Genomic DNA, 27398 nt, shown 5'->3' with positions numbered 1-27398 from the left:
GTGCCAGGTAATTAAATTGTCAAGTGGATGGCACACCAGGTTCCAAGTTGGCGAGGTAAGTGATGCAGTGTTTTGGATAGGGTCGAAGTCAGACAATGCATTTAATAGTCAAAATTTTCTTCAGTAACAATTTCACATAATTTCTGGAAGCACCTGGGCGACTCCAATTTAAGTGGCGACTATTGGAGGGCTCCAGTTGTCGAGGAATTGCTCAGGCAACCCCTTCGGAGTATGCTACCCTTTGGATTCGGCAGGATCTTACTATGAATCTGCTACTGACACTGGCATAACGACTGTCTAGCCAGCGGACAATCTGGACCTCCCTCTCTCTGACAGCTTGTTGTTTCCATTATATCTGCTCTACAACTCAATATTCTTCAACAGTTTTTCAAATATCCTGTTTTCTTCCGCACACAGGATTATTTCGTATACTCTTCACAAGTCCTGCTCAATTTGGGGATTTCTGCTCTTATATTTTTCTCCCTTCACAAGATGATTGTCACATTGTCATAGAGTCATAGAGTCCCACAGCACAGAAACAGGCCCCTTGGCCCAAGCTGACCAAAATGTCCGTCCACACTAACCCCATTTCCCTATACAAGGCCTATATCCTTTTAATCTTTCCTATCCATGTATTTGTCCAAATGCATTTTAAATGTTATTAATGTAAAAGCCTCAGCCACTTCAACTGGTAGCTCAATGCATATGTGTATCACTCTCTGTGTAACAAAGATGCCCCTCAGTTTCACTTTTATTCTTTCCATTTAACCTTAAACTGATGCCATCTAGTCCTCGATTCCCAACCCTGGGAAAAAAAAGACAGAGTGCATTCACCTTATCCATGCCTTTCATGATCTCATACACCTCTAAAAGGTCCCCCCTCAGTCTCCTACGCTCTAAAGAACAAAGTCCTAGCTTGTCCAACTTCTCCCTATAACTCGGACCATTGAGTCCAGGCAACATTTTTGTAAATTTCTTCTGCACTCTTTCCCGTTTAATAGCATCCTTACTATAATAAGGTGACCAAAACTGAATACAATACTCCAAGTGTGGCCTCACTAATTTACTGTATAACTGCAATATAAGTTCTCCACTTCTGTACTGAGTGATGAAGGCCAGTGTGCAAAAAGCCTTCTTCAGTTCCCTGTCTACCTGTGACTCCACTTTCAGAGAACTGTTAGTCTGAACTCCAAGATCCCTCTGTTCCACTACACTCCTTAAGGCCCTACCATTCACCATGAAATTCCTACTTTGATTTGACTTTCCAAAATGTAAGATCTCACACATACCTACATTAAACTCTGTTAGCCATTTCTCAGCCTTCTTCCCAAGCTGATCAAGATTCTGCTTCAATTTCTGATAACTTTCTTCACTGTCCACAATACTGTCTATTTTAGTGTTATCAGAAAACTTACTAATCGTGCCTTGTACAATCTCATCCAAATCATTGATATGGATAACAAACAGCAATGACCCAACACCGACCATTGAGGCACTCCACTAGTTACAGGCCACCTGTCTGACAAGCATGCTTTCACTTTTAGCCTCTGCTTCCTACCATCAAGCCAATTGTGTATCCAATTTGCCATTTCCCTCTGGATTCCATGAAATCTAACCTACCAGAACAACCTACTATATGGAACCTTACTGAAATCCACATAGACTACATCTACCGCCCTACCCTTGTCAACCTTTCCCATCACTTCATCAAAGACCTCTAATAAATTTGTGAGGCATGATCTCCCACTCACAAAGTCATGCTGACTCCTCCTAATCAAACTCCGTTTTTGTAAATGCACATATAACTTATCCCTCAGCATCTTGTTCACACCATCCACTCCACAAACTGTCACCTCCAATGGATCATCTTTAGTCACCTTTACTATCTATAACTTGATCCCAGAATCAAAGATACCTTTCCTTCCTCTTCCCATTCTCAATGATTACTTTCAATCATTCTTTGGGTTGTGGGCATAGCTAACATGGCCAATATTTATTGCCCATTCTCAGCTGCCCTGAAGGAGATGTTAGTCAGCAGTGTACTATTGAATGGCCTGTTAGGCAATTTCAAAGGGCACTTAAGTCTTAAACATAGGTCTGGAGTCACATGTAGGCCAGAACAGTTCAGAACAGCAAGTTTTCTCCTGAAGGAAAGGAGTGAACGAGATGGATTTATTTGGCAAACAGTGGCTTCATGATCATTCTTAATTTTATTCTTGTTTGGTTAATTCATTGCGTTTAAACTCCTCCAGTTGTCATGATTAATTTAGACTTTTATTTCTAAAACCTTAATCTAATACTCAGGCTTAGCCAGTAGCATTGTCACTATGAGATCATCCTTAATAATGCTTTTCTCTCTTTCATTACACCCCTACAATATGAATTGTATTCCCAAATGGCTATCTTGGATGTGGAATAAACTTTTGTTTTAAAAATAAGGAACATGTACTCAGTAGAACAACATTTTTAATTACTCGTGGGATTTGTTCTGAGCATTTAGTACGTATTCCTAATTTACCTTGAGAAGGTAAGCGGGTCTTCAGTAAATGAAGTATATGCAACAGTTCAGTTAGATAGGAAACTCCACATTTTGACCCAGCGATGGTGAATGAATTAGGAAATAGCTCCAAATCAGGCTAGACTGTGAATTTGAGGGAAGTTTACAGATTGTGGCACTAACTTACAAGGTTCTTTTGAAAAAAAAATGTTGCCAACATGTTGCAGTCCATCTTGCAGATGTTCCACACTGTAGCCATAAATGCAGGTGGCGAAGAAAGTGGATATTTAAGGTCAGAGATGGGGTGCTAATCAAGCAGGCTGCTTTGGTTGGATGGTATCAAAATCAGTGATAATTTTAGACTAATTAGAGAGCAGTTGAATCTGATGAGGCAGGTAAAAAATTGCAGAAAATTGTAAGCAGAATGCTGATGCATAAAATTTAGTGAGGATAGCACAATCGATGGAATGAAAACAAATCTGTTCATTAAATTGAGATGAACCAGAGATGGAAGTGGTTGAAAGAGACGTGTGAGTGATAATAGATTAAATCATTTGGATCTTTGATTTAAAAACAAGTCAAAAGGCTGAATTATGTTGAAATGCAGCAGTCTTGCACCATCATGCATGAGTTTAGACAGGTTCTGAAGTGAAGAATGCATAAATATCAGTCACTAAAAAACAACAAAATCATGCAAGAACTAAAAGTAATAAGAGATTGGCCTTCCGTTTTATAGAAAAAAAATGCATTCTTCAGATTTTAAAGGAAATAAATGAGATGGGATCCGACAGGAATACTTAGCATATAAACCCAAAACATTTATCTGGAATCTATTTTAGATTAAACTCTACTGTAAGCTGAGGAGATTAGAGATAAAAGCTGTTGACTGATTTATGGATACATGTATTTTTGCAAGTAGTGATTAACATTCAGAATCATCTTCTAATCAAAACATTAGACATAAAAAAGTCTTCCTTCAATCATATTTAATCATTTATGATAATTTAAGTTTGAAGAATTAGGGAAATAACTGGATTGTTCTCATTTTTAAAAAAAGACTCAATGAAAAGACATTGAACTTTCTTTCAACAAGAGTTAAACCTCCTGTTCAACTCCTTAAACACAGATGAAGTGCCAGAGGACTAGAGAGTTGCTTATGTTCTCCCCCTGTACAAGAACGGTAGTAGGGATATTCCAGGTAACTACAGATGAGTGAGCCTGATGTCAGTGGTGGGAAAGTTGCTGGAGAAGGTACTAAGGGATAAAATCTATTCATATTTGGAAATTAATGGGCTTGTCATTGATAGGCAACATAGTTTTGTGCGAGGGAGATCTTGCCTTACCAACTTAATAGAGTTCTTTCAGAAAGTGACCAAGTTGATAGATGAAGGAAAGGCTGTAGCTGTCATACACATGGACTTTAGTGAGGCATTTGATAAGGTTCCCCATGGTAAACTAATGGAGAAAGTGAAGTCACATGATGTGCAGGCTGTTCTAGCTAGGTGGGTAAAGAACTGGTTGAGCAACAGGACACAGAGAGTGGTAGTTGAAGGGAGTTTCTTAAAATGGAGAAAGGTGACCAGTGGTATTCCACAGGGATCAGTGCTGGGGCCACTGTTGTTTGTGAATTACATAAATGATCTAGAATGATCATTGTTGGACTGATTAGTAAGTTTGCAAATAACACAAAGATTGGTGGATTAGCAGAAAGTGTAAGTAACTGTTAAAGAATACAGGAAAATATAGATAGACTGGAGAGTTGGGTGGAGAAGTGACAGGTGGAGTTCAATCCAGGCAAATGTGAGGTGATGCATTTTGGGAAGGCTAATTCGAGAGCGATCTATACAGTAAACGGAAGATTCTTGAGAAAAGTTGATGAGCAGAGAGATCTGGGAGTTCAGGTCCATTGCACCCTGAAGTTGGCTGCACAGGTGGATAGAATGGTCAAGAAGGTTTGTCTTCATCGGACGGGATATTGAGTATAAGAGCTGGAAAGTCATGTTAAAATTGTACAAGACTTTGGTTCAGCCGCATTTAGAATACTGGGTACAGTTCTGGTCACCACATCACCAAAAGGATGTCGATGCTTTGGAGAGGGTGCAGAAAAGGTTTATGAGGATGTTGCCTGGTATGGAAGGTGCTAGCTGTGAAGAGAGGTTGAGTGGGTTAGGATTGTTTTCATTAGAAAAAAGGAGATTGAGAGGGGACCTGATTGAGGCATAGAAAATCATGAAGGGTATAAACAGGGAGATAAAGATAAGCTTTTTCCCAAGGTGAGGGATTCAATAACGAAAGATCATGCGTTCAAGGTGAAAGGAGAAAGGTTTAAGGGGGATACATGCGGAAAGTACTTTACAAAGAAGGTGGTAGGTGCCTGAAATGCATTGCCAGCAAAGGTAGTAGAGGCAGGCACGGTACATTCATTTAAGGTCCAAATGGATACATGCATGAATAGGTGGGGAGCAGAGGGATACAGATCCTTAGGAATTGGGAAAGAGGTTTAGACAGTGAATTTAGATTGGCTCAGGCTTGAAAGGCCAAAGGGCTTGTTCCTAGACTGTAAATTTTCTTTGTTCTTTGTAAGACATTTCATGGAAAATACATATAATCAGATAATTAGTCTTGCTTGCTTGAGGTCATTTCAGGGAAAATAGTTCTGAGGAAGAGTCACTGGATCTGAAATGTTAACTCTGATATCTCTCTACAGATGCTGCCAGACCTGCTGAGCCATTCCAACAATTTTTGTTTGTGTGTCAGAGAAAATTCTTGATTGTTTCTACGGTTGGGTTTTATGATTATTTTGATTGAACAGTGTTTTTGCTTGGAGATTACTCGGTTTTGCAGTTGTAGAAATCTTCCAGAAAGAAGGAGTTTGCAGTTCAGCTCTCCTTATTCTGAAAAGATTTTTGGTGTGAAATTGATGAGAAACTTGATTGTCATTTCAACATTGTCCTGGCGAATTCTCAATTCTGTATTTCCTAAGAAAACTATGTTTGCAAAGATCCCAGAGATGTCTGCTGATTTTAATGACATCCATCTAATGGTTCTGAAATGCCAGAACATCAGCCATCTGAAAATTTCACAACCTTCCTTTTTATTTAAGAACTAAGACTTCTCAAAATGAATCGCTGCAGAGAGAAATCCACTTATTTTTCCCTTTCTGGAGTGAACATGTTTACATTTGTTTTAAACAAAAACATATGTTGCTGGAGAAACTAAGCAGGTCTTCCAGCATCTGTGGAAGGAAGGCAGAGTTAATGTTTTGAATTATAGAATCACAGAATCTGATGACCCTTCTTCAGAACTGAAAAACCATTATGAAAAAGGGTTCGCTGCACTTCAAATGCTAGCTTTGCCTTTTCTCCACAAATGCTACAGGATTTGCTGAGTTTCTCCAGCAATGTCCATTTTTGTCTCAGATTTCCAACATCCACAGTTGTTTGTTTATTTTTGTATGTGTCTGGAGTTATTTTAGAAGGGTAAACTATTATATTTTCTTAAGCTATGTATGCTAACCTATTCTATATTTTGATCAGATAAGTTTTGTTTTATAATGAATCAATTATTTTGTTTTATGAAAGAGATTTAATTGATTTTCTATAGTCCTAGGCTAATTGAAAACTTTCAATTGGCTTTATCAAGAATGGAAAAAAAATTCTTACATTAATTCTTTGATTCAGTGAGACTAAGAAAGACCTTAATCATCACTTTTCCATCTTAGGCAGTACCTCGAGGTTGAGGATGCCTTTTTTCCCCACTCTGATATGATATGATTCTGAGGTGACTAAATACTTTGATACAGGATCTGCAAAACATGTGACAGGTGATGTTTGTTGATGCAGCTCAGTGGGTAGCTCAAGTTTTCATACACTCCTTGCATTGTTTGGGCTTTCCCTCCATCTTATCTGTCAGATAATATAGTTAATATAGTTAAGGAGCTAGAGATTACCATGAATCAATGGTGATACTCCATTTTCTTTCAGTGAGTCTTTGAGGAAGCGACAATAGAGTTGTAGTACTTACTACACATCTGAAAAATGAGAGACCAGCCTTGTAACTCTTGTCTGCACTGTCTCCATTCATAGAATCCCGACAGTATGGAAACAGGCCCTTTGGCCCATCGAGTCCACACCGATCCTCCAAAGAGCATCTCACTCAGACCCACCTCCTTACCATATCCCTGTGACTCTGTTTTTCTATGGCTAGTCCATCTAGCCTACACATAACTGGACACTATGTGCAATTTAGAATGGCCAATTCATCTAATCTGCACATTTTTGGACTGTGGCAGGAAACTAGGTGTCATCCTTGTTTCTCAATTACATGAACTGAACACAGTACTCAAGATATCAGCTATGCCATAACTGTTAGATCATGTATTCCACTTCCTCATATTCTACTCTTTGGTTACTTACATCCATAGTCTACTGATTTTATTGCCATAGACTTGACATGCTGAATGTCAAATTTAATAAAGCTGCATGGTCTCTTTCAAAGTTATTTGTAGCAATTTCAATATTATTCACTTAGTGTGCATTATGCCCGATTTTTACCACAATGCAAAACATGGCAAATACTCTCTGAAATCCAATCACTGAAGTGTTGCTCTGCCAAACATTGGAGTTGAAGCTTTTGCCTCAACATTCTTGATCAAATCATTCCATTTGCATCAGTTAATTCAATCGTTAGAGTAGCAATACACAATTGGCTGACATTTGACTTAACCTGCTCTTCAAAATCTTTTGCTTATTTTGATCTTGAACTGTTAATGTAGCTTTCATTTGAAGACATTTACTACATTCTTAATTGAAATAATACACCATATGGATACTGAAATGGCAACATTAATTTTATTGAGATTTGAAACCACTAGCGAAAGAAGAACGATCAAAATATGTAGGGTATATACATAATGGAAATGGTTAACATTAAACCTTTATGGCACAACCTGTTTCGAGAGCATACAACATTTACTTCTTTGTTTTTACCAATCTCTGTTGAGATTTTTTTTTATAGTGGAATGGATAAATATCATTAATATGTTATCCCTTTCTTCTAATAATGTTATTTATAAATAGCACACCACACAAAACAACAATTAATTTGAATTTACCTTAATAACCAAATCAAATTTCTGATGAAAATCCCTGTTTATTGGCCTTAGGAGATAGAGCTCTGCAGTGATATTATTCAGGGAAAAGTACTTAGCATAATCCTCTGGAGTACCTTAAACAAAACAGTACAATTGTCAAAGATTAATTTCTTGAAAATGATTGGCACAGCATTTAATACGGTCAAACAATTTATTGAGTAAATATACTGCAATGATTAAACAGCTTCTAACCTTATAAGCCAATGCTTCAATGCATAAAATTATAATTGCAGATAATAAATCATGGCAATACAGAGTTACCAACCAACAAGAATACTGTAGACAATTCCTGGTTGATCATCAGTTGGTTTAATGTTTATATCTTGGTCAACAGCTAGAATTCGAGGTGTAACATTCACTGGGTTTATCCTTGCCTGAAAGAAGAAAGCAAAATACAAATTAACTTTATTTTTCCAAACATTATCTTAAAATGTATCAGTTCTTCTATCTTACTGTTGCATTTAATAACTGTTTGTTGGTCTTCATGTTTATTTCTTTCTGTAAATTTATCGGCTGCTCTGTCTACTATTTTATCAAAGCACTCAATAAATTATAGTTTGGCGATGAACGAATAATTTGTAACTCCATAAATGTCAAACAAATGCTGACATTGTGTAAACACATAAAACCACAGAATTTCTGCTGGAAAATATGTTTCTTCATTGACTATCAAGTCAAATATAAGTAAAATGGTGTTGGAATCTCTCCAGAATCTCTTTTAAGGTCATTTTCCAATGTTGAAAATTGTACCAAATTCAGTTCTAACCCCTACTGAACTTGATGAAAATGAGTAACTGATTATACTCAGTAATGCATGTGGTTCTTCCTGAGCTTGCCTAGCTTCTTATGCTGGGCAAAACATGCTTATCACTTTATCATAAAATTATACAATGGCCCTTTGGCCCATCAAGTTTTTAACCACCAAAGATATACCGCCACCCATGCTCGCCGCACTTTCCTACACTAGTCCTATTTCAATGATATGATTTGACCCTTCAAGTGCTCAACCAAATACTTTTTACAAATTGTGAGGTTTCCTGCCATAACTAACCTCCCAAGCCATTTCAGACCTCACAGCCTCTGGGTGTAAAAGATCTTTCCTTAAATCCCTTCGAAACCTTCTAGTTTTCACTTTAAAATTATGCCCTCTTGTTATTGATTCTTCAATTAAGGGGAAACGGCTGCATTCTATTCACCCTGTTCTTGCCTCTCACACCCATACACGCTTCTACCAGGTATCCCTTAACCTTCTCTGCTCTAACAAAAACAACCCAAGCTTGTTTAGCCTCTCTTCATTGCTACAATGCTCCATTCCAGGCAACAGCCTGGTGAATCTCCTCCGCACACCGTCCAGTGAAATCACAGCCATTCTGTAGTGGTGACAAAACTGCATGCAGTATTCCAGCTGTGGCCTCACCAACATCCTGTACTGCTCTAGAATGATCTCCCAGCTCTTATAGCCTATGCCACGACTGATAAGGCAAATATCCCAAATGCCTTCTTAACTGATTTTCACCCTAGTAACCTGTCCTACCATCTTCATGGACCTGTGGACAGGCACCCAAATATTTCTCTGCTCCTCTGAGCATCTAGTGTGTTACCATTCACTGAGTGCTCCCTTTCTTGTTCCTTCTTCCAAAATACATCACCTCAAATTTATCAGTGTTAAACTCCATCTGCTACTGAGCTGCCCATCTGACCAATCTGTTTATATCCTGCTGTAACCTAACACCTTCTTTCTCAGTGTAAACACCTAACCAACCTTTGAGTCCTGAACAGACTTATCACAAAATCCACACCTCCAACAGTTCCCTTTTCAAAGAACACCACCACACTCCTGACCCATGGCCCTGCCAAATGTTCTCAAATACATGACTTATGAATGCCACAAGTAATAAGGGGTCTAAGGTCAGACAGAAATTCAAAATTGCTGAAGAGACATATTTAGTCTGGCATTCATCAGGACAAATGCAAGTAGGCTAAATTTCAAAATATTTACCACAAAAAACAGGCTACTGATTGAATGATAAGTAAAAACTCATTGACCAAGGACTTCAATAAATATTTCTTTCTGACAATATTCCAATAAATTTGTAAAACAGAATTTCCCATACACAATGACAGAGGTTAAGTTGAGAGACCTATAGCTTCTTACGTTGCAGCTCCCTCTTTTCTGAAAGAGTAGCCTTGCATCTGCACTTTTCATCTCCACGTGACTTTTCGAGAAAGTAAGGAAAGTTGAAAAGGTACGACCAATGCAGCAACTTCATCTAAGACCATAGAATCATGCAATGTTGGAAATAAAAAGCTAAAGAGTGTGCCAAGTTGAATAAAGTTCCAAACAGTTGCAGAAATTTAAGTTTAGCAAGTTTAACTTCGATTTAAATAAGGCATCGACATACCACAAGTTTTTTTATCCTAAACTTTTATCCGAATGAGAATTAAAGAAGAAAATCTTGCATTTGTAAACTCGCTTTTTTGACCACAAAATGGCTCAAAGTACTTTACAGTCAGCTAAATATTTCTGAAGAGTGAACAATGTGTGTTTACACTGGAAAACAGCAAGCAATTTGTGGACAGCCAACACTCACAAACAGCAATGTTAATGATAATTGGATAATTTGTTATTGTGATGATGTCTGAGGGATAAATATTGGTCAGAACATCAGGGATACATTTCCTGTTCTTCTTCAGAATATGAAGAACAGAGAACCTTACGGGTTCAAGTAAATAATCCTTTGAAATTTGTGTCCTATATAGACAAGGTGGTTAAGATGGTGTTTAACACATTTGCCTTCATTGCTCAGACCTTTGATGACAGGAGTTGGGATGTCACGATGAGGTTGTAGAGAATGTTGGTGAGACCTTTCCGAAGTTCTGTGTCCAGTTCTGGTTGCCTTGTTGTAGGAAAGATTTTATTATTGGATAGGGTTCAGAAGAAGATTTACTAGTATGTTGCTAGAAAAGGAGGGTTTGAGTTATAAGGAGAATCTGGATAGGTTGGGATTTTTTCCACTAGAATGTAGGAGGTTGAGGGGTGACCTTAGAGGTTTATATAACTATTAGGGGTGTAGATAAGATGTATGGCAGATGTTCTTTCTCTGGGCTTTGGGATTTCAAGACGGGGGGACATACTTTTAAGGTGGGAGTAGAGGGATTGAAAAGGAATTGAGATGAAAGTTTTTTTACACAGAGAGTGTAATGAACTTCCAGAGTAAGTGGTGGATGCAGGTACAGTTACAACATTTAGAAGACATTTATATAAATACACAAATATGGAATGCTTGGGGGGATATGACCAAGTGTAAGCAGGTGGGACCAGTTTAGTTCAGGATTATGGTTGAATGGACTGATTGGACTGAAAGGTCTGTTTCTGTGCTCTATGACTCTATGGCTCCATTACTGCTATGATGTTATTTTTTAAAATCAAAGCATTCTATGTATTTAAATATTTGGTACAACTTGAGGAAATTGGCTAACTAGTCCAAAATTTCTTAGCTTCCTGCATTACGTTTCTTAAATAGCACTGTAGTGTATGCAATTTTCCAATATAATAGAATCAATTCACAATTGGTGAGAACTTTAAAATGTTGTGGCTTGGAAATCTACACTCTTCTTACCTAATCATCCTGAAGGGGTCAATATTTACATTACATTGTTCCGTCCTCAACTTGAAGGTGAAAACACTGAGTGGATTTTTTTCTTAATTTTATTTTGTTAATAACAGACTCATAGACATGTACAGCATAGAAACAGACCTGGTCCAACTTGTCCAAACCTAATCTAGTCTCATTTGCCAGCATTTGGCCCATATCCCTCTAAACCCGTCCTATTCATATACCTATCCAGATGTCCTCTAAATGTTGTAATTGTACCAGCCTCCACCACTTCCTCTGGCAGCTCATTCTATACACGCACAACTCTTTTTGTGAAAAAACTGTCCCTTAGATCCATTTTATATATTTCCCCTCTTACCCTAAACCTATGTCCTCTAGTCCTGAACTCTCCCACCCAGGGAAAAGGCTTTCTCTATTTATCCTATCTATCATGGCTGCCGGTTGACCTAACTATTTCCTCTTCACTTTGCTTACATTTGGATAACTTTCTCAAGGAACCATATGCTCAGAGAGGCAGCACGACTTGCCAGTCTGGAGTTTGTGCTGCTTTTGCAGCATGCTTGAAGCCAAACTGTGCATTATTTCAGATGCTTTGAGCAAGGATCTGGCCTTCACAGTGTGCAGCTTCAGCCTCTGCATTCAGGACATGGTCATGTAGAAAGGAAAGTTCTTTCCTAATTTCATGGATGAGGAATTGGAGGTATTGATGGATGGGGAATGGAAAGCAGACCATTTTCCAGCTGCCTTCCACTAGAGACCAACAGACCAAGACAGCCTGGGTCAAATTAGAGCCTGGGTCAGTGCTGGCTCCTGGGTGAAGTATCATGCTCATCAATGCAGGATGAAGGTCAATAAACTTCTCTCCTTTGCAAAAGTAAATGCCAACATTCTTTCTCTCTTTATCCCTCACTAAGAGGGTTAGTACTCATTGTATGTCTGCCATTGCACATGCCTCTCACCAACATGCATAATTACAACCACAGGCAAATAGATGGCGCAACCCTGGATGGCTATCTCAACAGCACCCTGGCTTACCTATAAGTAATCCCTGGACTGGCTGCACTGGACTGACATGAGTGACCATGGCTTGATCATCAAATACAAGGACATTGACTCCCAGGTAGGAAGGACTAAGTGCCTGTCTCACCATGGCCAATCCTTTTGACTGACTGGTTATTCCTCTTAACTGTGAGTCTCTTGACCCACTACTGACAATTCCTTTTGATTATCATAGAGGTCATTTGAAACATGTGCAATGTGATTGCCATGTAAGCTGCTGGACACGCTGCAGCAGTGACATTTGTGGTGCCACACAGCAGCAAGCCCACCTCTTTGAAAGTTCTTCCCACCATGACAGGCTGCCTGCTTCTCCATCTCTTAAAAAAACAATGCAAGCCACAGAACTGGTAGGCTATAACTGAGCACTGACACCCCATGAACTAAGAAAGGAATGTGATGCACAAAGAGACTGGCCGACTTTGGGTAATGCTGATGTCAGTGAGTAAATAGAAAACAATAGACAGAAGGTGGCAGCTCTTGGGTAAGTGTACAGTGAGTGAGTGCTAATAAAGAAAGCTAAGAGCAATAAGATGCATCCTGTGTACATGCATGAGATGTCTACATCTCCCTGCATGCAAAGCAACCAGACGGAAACATGCTAGCTGTAGGTGCTCGAGCTCCAGCCAGCTCAAGGGCTGAATTTATTCGCAAGCAAAAACGGTGATGTGGTAGTTTGCATGGACAAAGGGCTGAGAAGATGGGTGGCCATGAAACGTGTTGGGTGTTGCTGTGAAGAAAGAATGCAATAATGGCTGGGACAGTCATTCAACCAGCTGAAGCCCCCAGGTATGTATTCTGACTTTGCACCAGCCAGTTTTGGAGAACTGGAAGTGGTGTAAAAATAAAGCAAGTTACAGATTTAATCTGATGCGAATGGATAGAAATGAGGTTGTCACTAGTCAGTGGTGAGATTCTGAATTCACCATTTCAAAATCAGATTTTTTTTCCACCACAAAGATGAGCTTCTGATGTTTTCGTTCATCTAAGTTTTCACTTTTCATGTCTCAAACCAGTGAGGGGGTAATCCTACACATGGAGTTCTGATACAAATTTGGAGAGAGCAAATGTGTCTGTGTCAATTCCCTAACGTCTAGCCCACCACCTCAAGTGACCTGACCTGCGAGTGCTGAAACAGACCTGCCCAACCTGGTGGATGCATTTGTCCCTGTTCACAGCAGACCTCCGACCTCCCTGAACTAGCTGCTCTGGTGACAAAGATCTGACTGTGACCCACCCCTGAGAGAACAGAAGCATGATTCTCCTGTGCAAAACCACTCCAACTGGACATCAAACTGTGGCTTGAGACTGGCATTTTAATGGGAGTCTGCCCGTGACAAATCAAAAGCATTGGAATTGTCATATTTATTGTTAAAGGAATGGAGTATAATTGTTGCTGAAACTGTACAATGTGAGACCACACCTGGAGTATTGAATACAGCCTTAATCTCCTTACATGAGCAGGGATGTAATTGCATACAGCCAGTTCAGAGGAGGTATAATAGATTGATCCCAGAAATGAGGGGTTTGTCTTGGAAGGAAAGAATGGACAGTTTAGTTTATACTCTCCAGAGTTCAGAAGAATGAGAGGAGATCTAATTGAAGGATATAAGATGCTGAAGGGGATTGGCAAATAAACGGAGAGAGGATGTTTCCTCTTATAGAGGATCTACAATAAGAGACTATAGTTTAAAGATAAGGAATAGCAGATTTAAAACAGAGACACTGTTTTAATTACTTTTCTCAAAGGGTCATAGCTGGAATTCATTACCCCAAAGTGTGGTGGTTGACAGAGTCACTGAATAAATTTGAGAAGAAAATAGACAGATTTTTAATTACTTATGGGTGGAAGATTTATGGAGACAGGGTGAGAAAGTGTAGTTGAGGCCAAGGTAGATTAGCAATGATCATATTGAAACATGGGGGACACCTGAAATGCTGAATTTTACAATCTTGCTCCTAGTTCTTATGTTCTCGCCATTCTGGTACACCTGCTTGGGGCCAATGGACATCATTGCAGACTATTCCCTTAAGACTTTCAGGCATGTTCCACTGCTCTCTGCAGGTGCAGTGAATTTGGTATGGACACTGCTGCCACTTGGTGCAGGTGCCAGATGAACTTGGCACATTGAAATGAGACAAGATGTACGTATCCTTGAGTAGGGACTGCTGCACATTATTTTCACTGAGCCAATTGCCAGCACAAGACACAGATGGGCAAACCAGGGCACATATGTTGCTGGCATGGTGATAGATACCAGGTGAACATGTGCTGAAAGATCAAGAGAGCAGCACTGCTGGGCAGCATGAACAGTACAGTAAACTGGATACCTTTCCTTGTGCAGTAATTTTACCTAATACAGCCATATACTGCTGTTTGCCCGAGTGCCCTTTGACACAGTTCTGGTCTTGTAGTGCATTAGTTGATGGCAATGGCTCTTTGAATATCTGGATTGTGTGTGAGAGAGAGTGAGTGAGTGAGTGAGTGAGAGAGTGAGAGAGAGAAGGAAGGGGGCATGCAGCAAGTGCTTGTGGATCGTGCCCTACTCTGCACTTTCGCTATGGGCAAGATGGAGGTTCTTCAGAGGAGTGGTGAGTTGGAGTAGCCAAACATCTGCTCTGGTTGCCATGCTAGGTTTTCCTGATGGCTGGTTTGAATGGTGAGTTTGGTAAGGTTCCAACTGGAATATGAATAAGTTAAATTTGATCATTGACAAGGATCTGAACAACCATTAATTACCTTCAATTAAGAACTCACTGCAGCCCAGTGAGAGCCTCATCATGTCACGTTTGGAAAGCATAAAGGCTGGGTGAGATGATCCTGACATTGACATGGGACTAATTGGACATCTCGCTCAGTACTGCCATACACCTAGCCATAGCCCATATCGCTCAGACCCTATTAGATTCTGCCCTAAGTGCAGAAGTAGTACACAGTTAGAGTTGCAGAAAAGGGGAAAGTTACATACATAAAGATCTTAATGTGGTATAGCAATCTCCAGCAAGATAACCAACTCAACGGAGATATGCTGCCTATGACTACACTTAAAACAGACCAATATCCATGAAGCCTAGACATGATCAAGAAGAAGAAATTGTCTGGTCTAATCATGCAACAACAACCTCTACACAGATAATCTCCTCTTCAAAGGATATCTGACAGAGCACATATCAATCAATGAAGAAATTATCTATAGATTAGAAACAGGGTCAACAGTATTCAAGCAAGAGACCTGTCTTTCTCTCAAGTCTGAAAAGGGTACACACTGAGAAAAATGTGGAAATTTCAGAAAATAAAGTAGCAGTAAACATAATAGTTATATATATAATTTTATAGCAGGTTACTAATGGAGAAAATATTTCGAAAGGGTGTGTCATGTGATGGTTCTGAAACAGTTAAAGTCCATGTTACAAAAGCAGACACTGCTGGGGAAAACCCACATCAATGTTGGTGCCCATTTATCTGGAGACTTGCATCCTCCTGTGCCACTGGTTCTGGGTCTCTCCCAGCTAGTTCCACCTTCAGTGACAGATCCTTTGATGACAAATTGGTTTCCCTTGTGTTCTTGCCCTCTTTCCTCTCCTGTCCCTTCCTGATGGCCGGAATTTTGACTCCCTGTGAAGGGTGTTGCTCCTCATCATCAGACACTTTTCACTTTACTCTTGCACTTCTGTACTGAAGCACACATGACAATAAAATCTAAATCTAATTCTGTGTAGCATCAAAAGCCAGCACCAACCAAATGGCTGGAATCCACTTTCCTGCTGACACTTTCTGGTGCCCACCATGATGCACTGTGGTACAATGTCCTTCAGAATGATTTGTTTCTGAAAGCAGAGATAACCCACATAGCCCTTTAAAAAATTGAATCTTCACAAGCTCTTCATTAGCGTTTATGTATCTTTAATTGGTGTCTATTCAGAGTAAATGGAATTCCTTTTCCGCTCTTCCCTTAATATTGATTACATTCAGGGCACTTTGAAATTGACAGCTAGTACTGGAATCATTCATTCAGTCCACCTCACCAAACCATGTTGAACATTACATGTTCTGCGGTCACTAATTAACTCATCTTCTGACTCCCTGAAGCCTTTTCACAAAGAACAAGTTAGGACTGTGATGGAATGCTGTTTACTCCCCTGGGTGAGTGCCACTCCAAAGCCATTTAAGAAGCTAAGACAACATAGCACAGTAGATTGTTACCTTATTCATCACTTTAAACATTCACTCTGTCGAGCACTGACAGACCATGACAATGATGAGCTCTATCTATCAGGTGCACCTTTAACCTTTCCCAATTAGAAGAATAAAGGTAGCAGGCAGGTAGAATATCTTCAAACTTTCCACACATCACCTTGACACAAAAATACATCACTCTTCCTTCACTATCATTAGGTCACAATGCTAGAACTCCCTATGTCTACTAGTAATGCGGGAGCAACTTCAGCACACAAACTGCAATGGTACAGGAGAGTGGCTTACCACCACCTTAGCAAGAAAAGTTTGAAAATCCTATAAACAAATAAAAATGTTATCAGTTTTATCTTACAGGGGCCTGAATGACGTGAGCCAACACAAGTAGTCTGGGAGAGTCCATGAGAAATCAGGCGAGGCCTTTCTCAACATCAACTACTTGCATGGTCAAACATCAAGATGAAATTCTCATGTGACAGCGGTTAGATGCCTGTTAACAGGGAATATTGCTTGCTGGTCTCATTATTCAAAAACTTCACCTCATTATTCAAAAACTTCACCTCATTAATATGTAGGTTTCTGTTCTATCACTTGCCAAAAGGAAAGTAGATGTCAACAATTCCCAACAGGAATGGCACAGTGGGTGCTAGTAGCCACCCCACGCTCAGGGACATTAGCATCCAACCCCTTCCAGCCTCTCAGGTCTCCTTTCCAATCGACTTTCAGGATGCCTCTGCATTTCTGGGCAAACTAGTGATGAGCATTGCCTTGCTGCTCTGAAGACACTCTGCACACATAGGCAGGCACTCAGCTCTCAGACTGGACCAGGCTGCATGTCTGGGCTGTTCACTTGTCCTCTTCGCACTTAATCGCCTTGAACTTTCATGGACTCTCAACATTCTTGCCTTTATACACTTTGTCCCTTCAAGCAGAGTATTGTGCTCACAGTATTTCTATCTAGGCTGGGAGTTTGGCATAGATACCTATCCCCCACAAACTACATTTGGATCATCACAATTTGGACTTGACTGGGACAACTGCCAAACTCTCTCACAGTTACCTGCAAACCTGGGAATCCTTAACCACTTCAGACCCTTCCCCCAGCCCTTTCCGGAACTGTTCAGACACCATTATTCATGCAGTTCTACAGTCATCACCACCACTGCAGACAATGATGTCACTTTTGCAGAAGCCGCTGCCTACGTTCCACAAGCAGTTCTCACTTTCAGCCAGCACAGACATAAAGCCAGGAAGCTTGCCATACCTGTCAGCAGTCCTCAGTCCTCAGTCAAGTAAAGGGAGACAGTCAGGGGATAAGAGTATAATAACTCAAGGGCAGCCTCAATTATCGCTTCAGAGGCTTGGCATGTTCATTTAACCAGGTGGGCGAATATGGATGAGGACCGAATATCTGACGGTCCACAACTCGTCTTGGCTCTTTCTGCCTTGGAATGAGAGAAAGGGAGGGGTTAACAGAGATGAAAGGGCTGGCACAGCTGTTAATGTTTCAGTAGTTGGAGATAAAGTGAATAAAAATTTGATTGAGTAGGCAATGAGGTGAGTGACAGAGTGAGGAAGGACGCTTCTTATCATAGTGAGAGTGATGGAGCATGATTCTTGGTGAGAGATCTGTACAGCAACAAAGACACAGTGAGTGTGGCTCAGCAGTGATAACATGGTGGCACTTACCAGGGAAGAATGGTACCTTCTTCCCATATAGCTAGACATTCCTCCAGAGAGCTGTGACCACACTGGCCCAGATGGCAACATTAGCCTAGACTGGCAGGGATGATAATGTGGCCTCCACTGCCAAATCTAAGGAAGAGAATGACTATCGTCTGCATCGCCACAACTACCAGGACCTCTCGGTAGATTGTCCTTTATCTATCCTGTCAGGGACAAAGGTTAATCACCATGCAAGGCAGCTCCAGAGTTTGTCTGGTTGCACAATGGCCTTTTGAAAATGTCACCAGCATCAGAGATGACGGTCTACTCTGGATATCCTGGAAATGATGTTTGTACAAATGAAAAATATAACAAAACGGGTTAGAATCAGGTGACAGCATTACCATCAGGGCGAGGTAGGTAGTGAGTGATGTGAGCTTGGATGGAGAATCTCACTAGATAGGGCAGACAGAAACCCTCTAGGAAGGTCAAAACAATTGACACAGCCAAAGTATGATTAGATTCTGCCCTATATATTCATCACTGTTTAAAAAGATTTGAATGCGACGGTGGCATAATAGATGATGATAACCTCGAGCTTAATCAGCAAGATACAAATAATGAGAGTCTGATGCTCCAAATCATCACTTATCCCCAACAAGGTCAGAGAACATGTTAATTAAATCAAAATCTCCGAAATACGTGTGTGCTCAGCAAATAAACACCTGTAACTCCAGTCAACTTTTAAATACATTTCATTCAGCACAGTAATTGAATCAATTTGTGAAGCCTTACACAATTGACAGATTTCAAGTAACTTTCCCAGAATTGTGACAAGTTCTAGATCTGATATGCAGTAATGTTTCCTTATATCAACAAAAAAAAATCCACATCTGAAAATGAAAGATAGGATTTGGACAGTTAAAATATGACAGAAAATGTAAAATGGATCCATGATAACCCACTTTGCTAATGAAACATAAAAACTGAAAGAACTGTGGATGCTGTAAATCAGAAACAAAAACAGAAATTGCTGTTCCTCAGAACTGTGGAAGGGTCACTGCACTCGAACCATTAACTCTGATTTCTCTCCACAGATGCTGCCAGACTTTTCCCAGCAATTCCTGCTTTTGTTATTTTAATTATGAAACGCACTATGAAAAACATTAAGTAGAATACACAACAGCCTTAAAGCTGGAAAAAGAACATTAGGTCAAGCAGCATCAACGTTTCTGGTCGGAGCCTTTCATCAGAACAGGTTCTGACCTGAAACATCGACTCCCCTAGTCCTCTGATGCTGCTTGGTCTGCTGTGCTTTCTGCAGCTCCATACTTTATCTACTCTGACTTCCCAGAATCTGCAAGCCTCATTATCTCTAAACAATAAACTTCAAAAACAACTTACAACTGCAATTCTATACAAAGAACACACATAACTCACAATCCTTAAAACTTCAATATATACTTAACTCCAATAGGTGTTAGAATGAAATATTTCCACATGGTGCTGCATTTGCATCAGTATTCAACCGGTAATTTTGAAATCATGGTCAGGGTTTTAATAGATGAACAGCTAATCTCATGGAAACTTGTGGTTTCATGACACAAATGATAAGTAAACCCATCCAATCCTAATAATAATTTCAAAATAACTTTCTAAATGATTAGGCCAAGTCACAAGAAAATCACGTAAATCCTTAGCTGACCACAGTGACCATTGGAAAGCAAAAGTTGTGCATATATTAATTTCATCAAGTTTGTTTAAATATTTTGAATCTATATTTCCCAAGAAAGCAACATTTCTAATTTCAGTTTAATATTATAAGCCTTGTTTAAAGAGTATACATTGATCTGTAACTGGAGATTTCACTATAAAAGTTATTATATGTTTATGACTTCCACTTGCCAGTTTACTAAAACTTTACTTAAGAACTGTAAAGAGTAGCAAAATAAATTTGAAATTAAGCAAATATAAAATAATTTATGGACTCTGACAACAGTTCAGTGATAATGCAGGAGACATATGCTCCAGAACTTGCCATTCCTTTCGCCAAGCTATTCGAGTACATCAAAAACACTGGCATCTACCCAACACAATGAAATCTTCTTGGAATATAGAGTATGGAATTTATCCTGTACATAAAAGTAGGACAAATCTAACCCAAAAACTGCCCCGTCACTCTACTCTTGATCATCAGTAAAGTGATGGAAGGTGTCATCAACAGCATTATCAAGAAGGACTTGCTTAGCAATAACCTGCCCTCAAATGTCCAGTTTGGGTTCTGCTCAAGCCACGCAGCTCTTGACCTCATTACAGTATTGTTTCAAGATTGAAAAGCAAGCTGAATTCTACAAGTGAGGCATGAGCATCTACCTTTGAAATCAAGGCCACATTTGACCAAATGAAGCATGAAGTAGTTCTGGCATTGTTAGAGTTAATAGGAAGACTCATTGCTGGTTGGAGTCACACCTGGTGCAAAGGAAAGTTGTGGTTGTTGAAAGTCAGTCATCTCACCTTCAGGAACATCTCTGCAGGAGTTCTTCAGAGTAATATCATAAATCCAAACATGCTCAGCTACTTCATCAACAACCTCCTCTCCATCATATAGTCAGATGGACATTAACTGAATATTGCACAACATTCAGCACCATTCTTGACTATTCAAATACTCAAACAGTCCATGTCCAAGTGTAGCAAGATTTGGACAATATTCAGATTGATACAAAGTGTGATTTGGGTTGGTTGGTTATTGAAAGAGAAAACAAAATCAGTTAAAATAAAGTTTAATAAATATGAGGTAGCATAGCATTTGTAGCAAGTAAGGTAGCTTGGGAAAAATAGTTGAATTAATCTGCAATAAGGTTGTGTGTGGTCAGACATATTAGCAGAACAGACAGGGATCCAAGAAAGGAGTAAGGGTTAAAAGAGGTGATCATATCCCAGAGTTACAAAGAATCACACAGGACAGTGAAATTATAACATACCTATGTTAAAAAAAGTTTGGTTCAGAGAAAATGGCTCCTTTTCCATGAGGAGAAAGTAAGATGGTGTAACCCTAAGATATTAATCAATTGTTCTAGAGAAATAAACACACATGATGCTCCAATAAGAAAGATTAAATGTCTTATGAAAACAGGATTATCTACCCAGCAATAAAATAAAGTTCAAAACATGAATTCTATTTTCTCTCCACACATACTGCCACACCTGCTGAGTATCCCCAGTGAGTTCTCTTTTTTATGTTTGTCAGCAATATAGCAGTTAGCCATCTGTTTACCTCTTTTCTGTGCACATACCCTGGTGTTAGATATTGTTATTTAAACATCAGAGATGGAATTTGATCATGATTGGATGAATGAGTCATGTATTTGTGCATTCAAATAGTGTAAAGCTCGTGTGAAGAAAGTATAAAAAATAATGTCCCATAAAAGCTCAGGCAACATCCCTTTTGGCCAATGAAGCTTCCAAATGTCTCAGTCCATTTTTAATGGGTCAAGTTAACTTACACACAAAATCCATCCCCTACAATTATCATCCTCAGTGGAGTCACATGTATATCATATCAGGTATTAAATGCTTTAAAATTTCCAGCGTAAGCATGGAAAGATGTATGTAATCAGCTCTTTGGAAGTGTAAACTTCCTGGATAATTTCTGTTTATGTTTAGCATCAGGACTTCTACAGGATTCCGATGTTCATATCCCAAACCACATCCCATCTTCAATAATCTAGAGAACAGAAAGTGTGGGCCATTATCTTATATCACTTTCAATATGGATCTATTTTTGACTTGCTGATAGCTATATCCATTATTCCCTTCCATCATTGCGTCATCCTGATTTAAGCTACTCTAGCTCCCCCTTAATCTCCACCTTTTGCAATTATGTTGTTTTTCCTGCTTTATTCAATTCCCTGCCTTGATTTTTGTGTAGGAGAAAGTGAGGACTGCGGATGCTGGAGATCAGAGCTGAAAATGTGTTGCTGGAAAAGCGCAGCAGGTCAGGCAGCATCCAAGGTTGTGTAGCCATGCCTCAATAATCCTATAATATCTCATTTATCTGACGTATGACTGCTTCCAGCTCCCCTATATATTTTTTAATCAACATGGGCCTAAATCTTCCAATATCCAGAATGGTGAAATTTATTTCTCATGTCAAATGTCCCAGATTACACACACATGCACTAAAGCTACTCAGGAAGTTTAAACTTCTGATGGGTAGATGTGCACATCTTGGGATCCTCCATAAACGTGTTCAATACGTAACTCAGACTCGTGGTAGATATATAAGATGTGTTTAGAAATCCTGGCAATGTTACCAATCTTCTATGTTGATGCTTCCCAAATGCTGATTTCTCACTTCAGCTGTAAAGACAGAGTGACGTGAACTCAAATTGTCATTACCTTTCTGCACGGCTGAGTGACTTGTGTAAAACAGGATGAGTGCTGTGATGGGTTAGTTTCTCCTTCAGAGGCACCGACATTGTTTAATTTACTGGCTTTATGAGAACTGGTGAAATGCATTTAAGATGAATGAGACTCTGATCAACAATTCCACAAAATATGACCATATACCATGATGTACATTTTATTTCTTGGACTGAGCGCATAGAAATATCAATGTTTAATGGCCATTTTTAGTTGACAGGGAAGACTAAATTCCACTCAGTGTCTCCAAACAATGTCAGTAAATTAAATCACAACTCAGTTTGCATTTAGTAAGTTCCATAAATTCAACAACAAATCTGCTGAGGGCCCATTGTTTAAGTATGCAAATGTACTGTTGTGTGACATAAATAATGAATTATATTCTAAAATTCAGAAAGTATCTCCATTTCATAAATTATAGGATAATGATAGGATTTCTATTACATGAATTATTACTGTGCTACAATTTATTATGTTATTAATAGGTATTTTGATACTTCTATTATCCACTGCAATTACTTTGCATAACTATGAACAGTAAGTACACAAATCTGTGAACCATAGGTTTATTAAGGAGATATTGTCAACTACATGAGAACATTAATCCGTTGAGTTGCATAGCAGTAAAGCAATAGATCCTGGCTCCTGATTTTTGAGTAAATTCTAGGGTAGAATCTTGTAGGGGTCTGAACAATGTGGGATACAGCGTGAAATGTGAGAGAGTCTCATGACAAGTCCAACGGGGCCTGTTTTGACATCAGGAAGAAGCCAGTGCATCTTCTAACTAATTTCTGGGCATCGAGGTGAGATTCTCACATGGTAGCATTGGATTATCTACTATAGGTGAGTGTTACTTTAACAACCTTAATGAGGCACACATCTTCCTATCCTACCACAAGTCTCCAGCAAAGTAAACACCAAAAAAACTTGAAAATTTTGAGTCAGACCCAGCTGTGCTTGGGAGAGGTTGTCCCTTTTCAATGCCAACCAGCATTAATTTATGACCTCCACAAAGCCTTTGCTAGCTGTTCCTTTGCCAAAAATCCCAGCCTTTATCCTTGTTATCAACATGATCCAAGATTCTATGTGGGTATTCTCCTTCCAAACAGCTTACCAGCATGTGTTCTCCATTCCATGAACTTGGTGTTCATTCATCACCAACTTTATTTGATCATCAGTATCTTGCCTCTGAATTTCCTTCTGAAACTATTCCATCTTGCTCTTTCCCTTCTTGCCTATTAAAGACTGATGTTTTGAATGAACCCTCAATGGCTTTTACACATTGCTTCCCGCTCAGTAACCATCTATTACTTGTAAGTTCCTTGAGTCATTTTATATAAGGAGCGCTGAGTAATTGGCACTTTTTGGTCAATATTCAGAGGTTGTCTGAGATGATCAAAATCTGCTTCTGACCATAACTCAATGATGATATATCCTGAACATCTAAAATTGTGCTAATCTATTGATGCCTTGATTCTGGGCTTCTGAGATGCTGACTATTTCTATTTAGCACTTTTTCTTCTTACTACATGTCATAGCTATTCCTGAATACTTGCATTAATAGACAGCCTCTTTCTCATTGAAGAAACCAGGAGCTTTTATCTGGAAATCCTTTCACCAAACATAAACTCCACTATTCTCATCAGTGGGAGCTTTGGAATGCAATGAGTTACAAACTGCATATTTGTAGTTTACAAAGGCAGCTGCCCGTGTTAAACAGCAGTTGCCTCTAGTCAGGTGGAGATTAGATCTGCAAAGATCAGGTCTAACGTTAAGATCTTATTTCGGATATGGTCCCTAGATACCTTTGGGAGAAGGTAGGTATTCTTTGGGAGACTTTAAGATGCCATTTGAGATTGTTAAAAGTAGATATGATTCTGTACACAAATCCACTGGAATTTTCAAGGAAGCTATCCAAAGCAACTGTCTGAAAGAACTCTCAAAATCTGTCAAGACAACTGCAACTTTTAACTCCCAATTGTTTGAATTGTTAGCAGTAAAATAAATTACTGTTTGTTATTTCACTTTGTCTATTGACATAAACCTGAGGTTTATCATTAAGAGAATAGTGTTGCATGAATGATTTCACAATTTTCCATTATCTCATTGGCTGCCTGGCATTTCAGAATTTTATTGACAGATCCAAATTTTAGACCTTTTAGGATTATTCATTGTAATGCATGTTTTAGATGGATTGCATACTTGAAATAAATGTTTTTTTTTTCTTAAAAGATTATATAACTGAAGCAAATTAATGGAGTGAGGGGGTCAGTTAGCTCAGTTGTAGTTTGTGAGACAAAGTGATGCCAATAGCACAAGTTCATTTTCCAAATCGCCTGACATACCATGAAGGTCCCACCTTCTCAATCTCAGCTCATTTCTGAGATACGGTGACACCCCCCCCAGAAGAAACCGCCACCAGTCATCTCTCTCCAACAAACAAGCCACCTGGAACTATGGTGCCTTTTAATAGGAAAATTTCTTTAAAAAATAAATGGGGCTTTTGTTTTTAAAAGAAACAACAAAGTTTGCAACTGTTATTTAGAACTCTAATCTTGACAAAGGGCCTGAGCTCTGTCCTTGGTCAATACTGCGTGTGTTGACATGGAGGGTACAAGGGCAAGAAGTACTGGGAAGGGAAGCATGCATTGAAATTAATTGGCAATAACTTGACACAGAAACTATAAGGATTGGCATGAAGGATAGGAGAGGTTATGGAGGGTGGTGAAGGACATAGTCAAGATTGTGATGCTGGAAAGGCACAGCAGGTCAGGCGGCATCCGAGGAGCAGGAAGATTTACGTTTTGGGCAAAAGCCCTTCATCAGGATTCCTGATGAAGGGCTTTTGTCCAAAACATCGATTTTCCTGCTCTGCCCTTCCAAAACAACACTCTTGACTATAATCTCCAGCATCTGCAGAACTCACTTTCGCCCTGGTGATGGACATAGCCTAGCATAAATGCATGCGCACTGGACATAGTTAGTGTGTAGGGTGGTGGGTGGAGGGGTTTTAAAGTTATATACATCTTTTCTAATGTTGGTTAAAGTGTCAATGATCCAAAGAAGCACATCTTTGTACCTGTCAGAATGCTTGCTGCTTCTAAAGTTACCCCATTGACTCTCAGACAATCTAAATGAAAATGCAAATTTCACATTCTCTTGGTTTGAGTTTGCTGGGCTGGAAAATGTCCATTCTCCATGATACCTACCAGGGAGAGAAAATTCAGGCCTCAAATTTTGAAAAGATCAAATAGTAAGGATCAACATTAGGCATAGAGAAGGAGTACATTTGTCCCATTAAAATTATTAACATTCTCTAAATCAATCATCTGTTTCATTCCTCAGCCCCATAAATAATGTATTGTTTTAATTCTCTTTCAAAAGCTTTTCTGTCCTTCTGTTCTTACTGGTTGTATAGTGAATGCACTAGCAACATCATTGAACATAGAGATATGCAAATTAGGGAAAGAAATAGGCCACTTGGCCCTTTGAACTGACTCCACCATTCAATAAGATAATGTCAAATCTGTTATTGCTTCGAATTCCACATTCTTATCTACCCAAAATATTAGCTGATTCCTTTGCTGAACAAGAATCTATATAAATGCAACTCAATAATATTCAATGATTCTGCAGAAAGTTCTAAATTTTCACAATCTACTGAGAGAACGATAATCTCCCAATTCTAACCTAAAAGAGCAACCCTTAATTTTAAACCAGTCTCCTAGTTCTGTGCCAAAAAAGAAGACAATGAACTGTGGATACTGGAAATCTTGAAAAAAAGTCAGACATTACTGGGAGAACACAGCAGATCTGGCAGTATCTGTGGAGAGAACGTAGATGGTTCTGAAGAAGGGTCACTAGATCCAAAAGAGAACTGTGCTTTCTTTCCACAGATCTTGCCAGGCCTGCTGAGTTTCTCCAGCAATTTCTGTTTTGCCCTAGTTCTGGATGAAACCATAGGAGGAAACATCCTTCCCATCTGCACTTTATTATGACCGTTAATGTTCTTGTAAACCTCAATCAAGTCACTCTTACTCTGCTAAACTTTCGTGGGAATAAGCACCGTCTGTTCAACTTTCATTCCTGGTGAAGGGCTTTTGCCCGAAACGTCGATTCTCCTGTTCCTCGGATGCGGCTGACCTACTGTGCTTTTCCAGCACCACACTCTTGTCTCTAATCTCCAGCATCTGGAATCCTCACTTTTGCCCGACTCAACTTTCCTCAGAATACATTCTGCTCATTTCAACTATTAATATGGTAAACCTCCTGGGATCCACCTCAAATGTATTTGCCACTCTCCTTTAATGACAAAACCAAAGTTGCTCATATAATTTCCATTGTGGACTCAGAACTGTTCTGTATAACTGAAGAATAATATTAGAATCATGTATTCAATTTTCCTTACAATAAACAATGATATCCCAGTAGCCTTAATTTTCAATGTAACTGCATTCTAAAGTTTTGCGATTGAATTTAATCTGCATTTAAAAGTAAGTTTATTGGTGACCATCTTCAATTTATGCCATCAGTGTTCTTTTCATATCAAGTCCCATGACAACTTGGAGTACCATCTCCTTCAAGATTTTGGTGATTCAGTCAAAGAGACTCAAATTCTAATTCCTTGGATCATCTTAGTGAATCTCTACTGATCCCCATCAAATCTGAAATCCTCTCAAAGTAGCAGGTTGAATAACAAATACAATAGTCTAAAGGTGACCTTTTCACTGACTCATAGCAATTATATATAGGAAGGATGTTGTGAAACTGGAAAGGATTCGGAAAAGATTT

At 39.2% G+C, this 27398-nt stretch overlaps 1 protein-coding gene across 1 annotated transcript in view; it reads right to left on the bottom strand.

Annotated features, from left to right (window-relative positions):
* The window catches only part of pcdh15b (protocadherin-related 15b), a 642771-nt gene that overhangs the window by 410949 nt on the left and 204424 nt on the right, over window positions 1-27398 (bottom strand). Inside the window, exons 9-10 of the mRNA XM_060841768.1 lie at window positions 7915-8023; window positions 7611-7723 (exon numbers count right to left, since the gene is read on the bottom strand). Of these exons, the coding sequence (XP_060697751.1) occupies window positions 7611-7723; window positions 7915-8023 (222 nt within the window). The remainder of the gene's footprint in view (window positions 1-7610; window positions 7724-7914; window positions 8024-27398) is intronic.

The sequence above is a fragment of the Hemiscyllium ocellatum genome, chromosome 22 (genome assembly GCF_020745735.1).
Source record: "Hemiscyllium ocellatum isolate sHemOce1 chromosome 22, sHemOce1.pat.X.cur, whole genome shotgun sequence".
Classification (NCBI taxonomy): Eukaryota; Metazoa; Chordata; class Chondrichthyes; order Orectolobiformes; family Hemiscylliidae; genus Hemiscyllium; species Hemiscyllium ocellatum.
The sequence above is the reverse complement of the archived record's forward strand: the minus strand, read 5'-3'. Positions and strand labels throughout refer to the sequence as shown.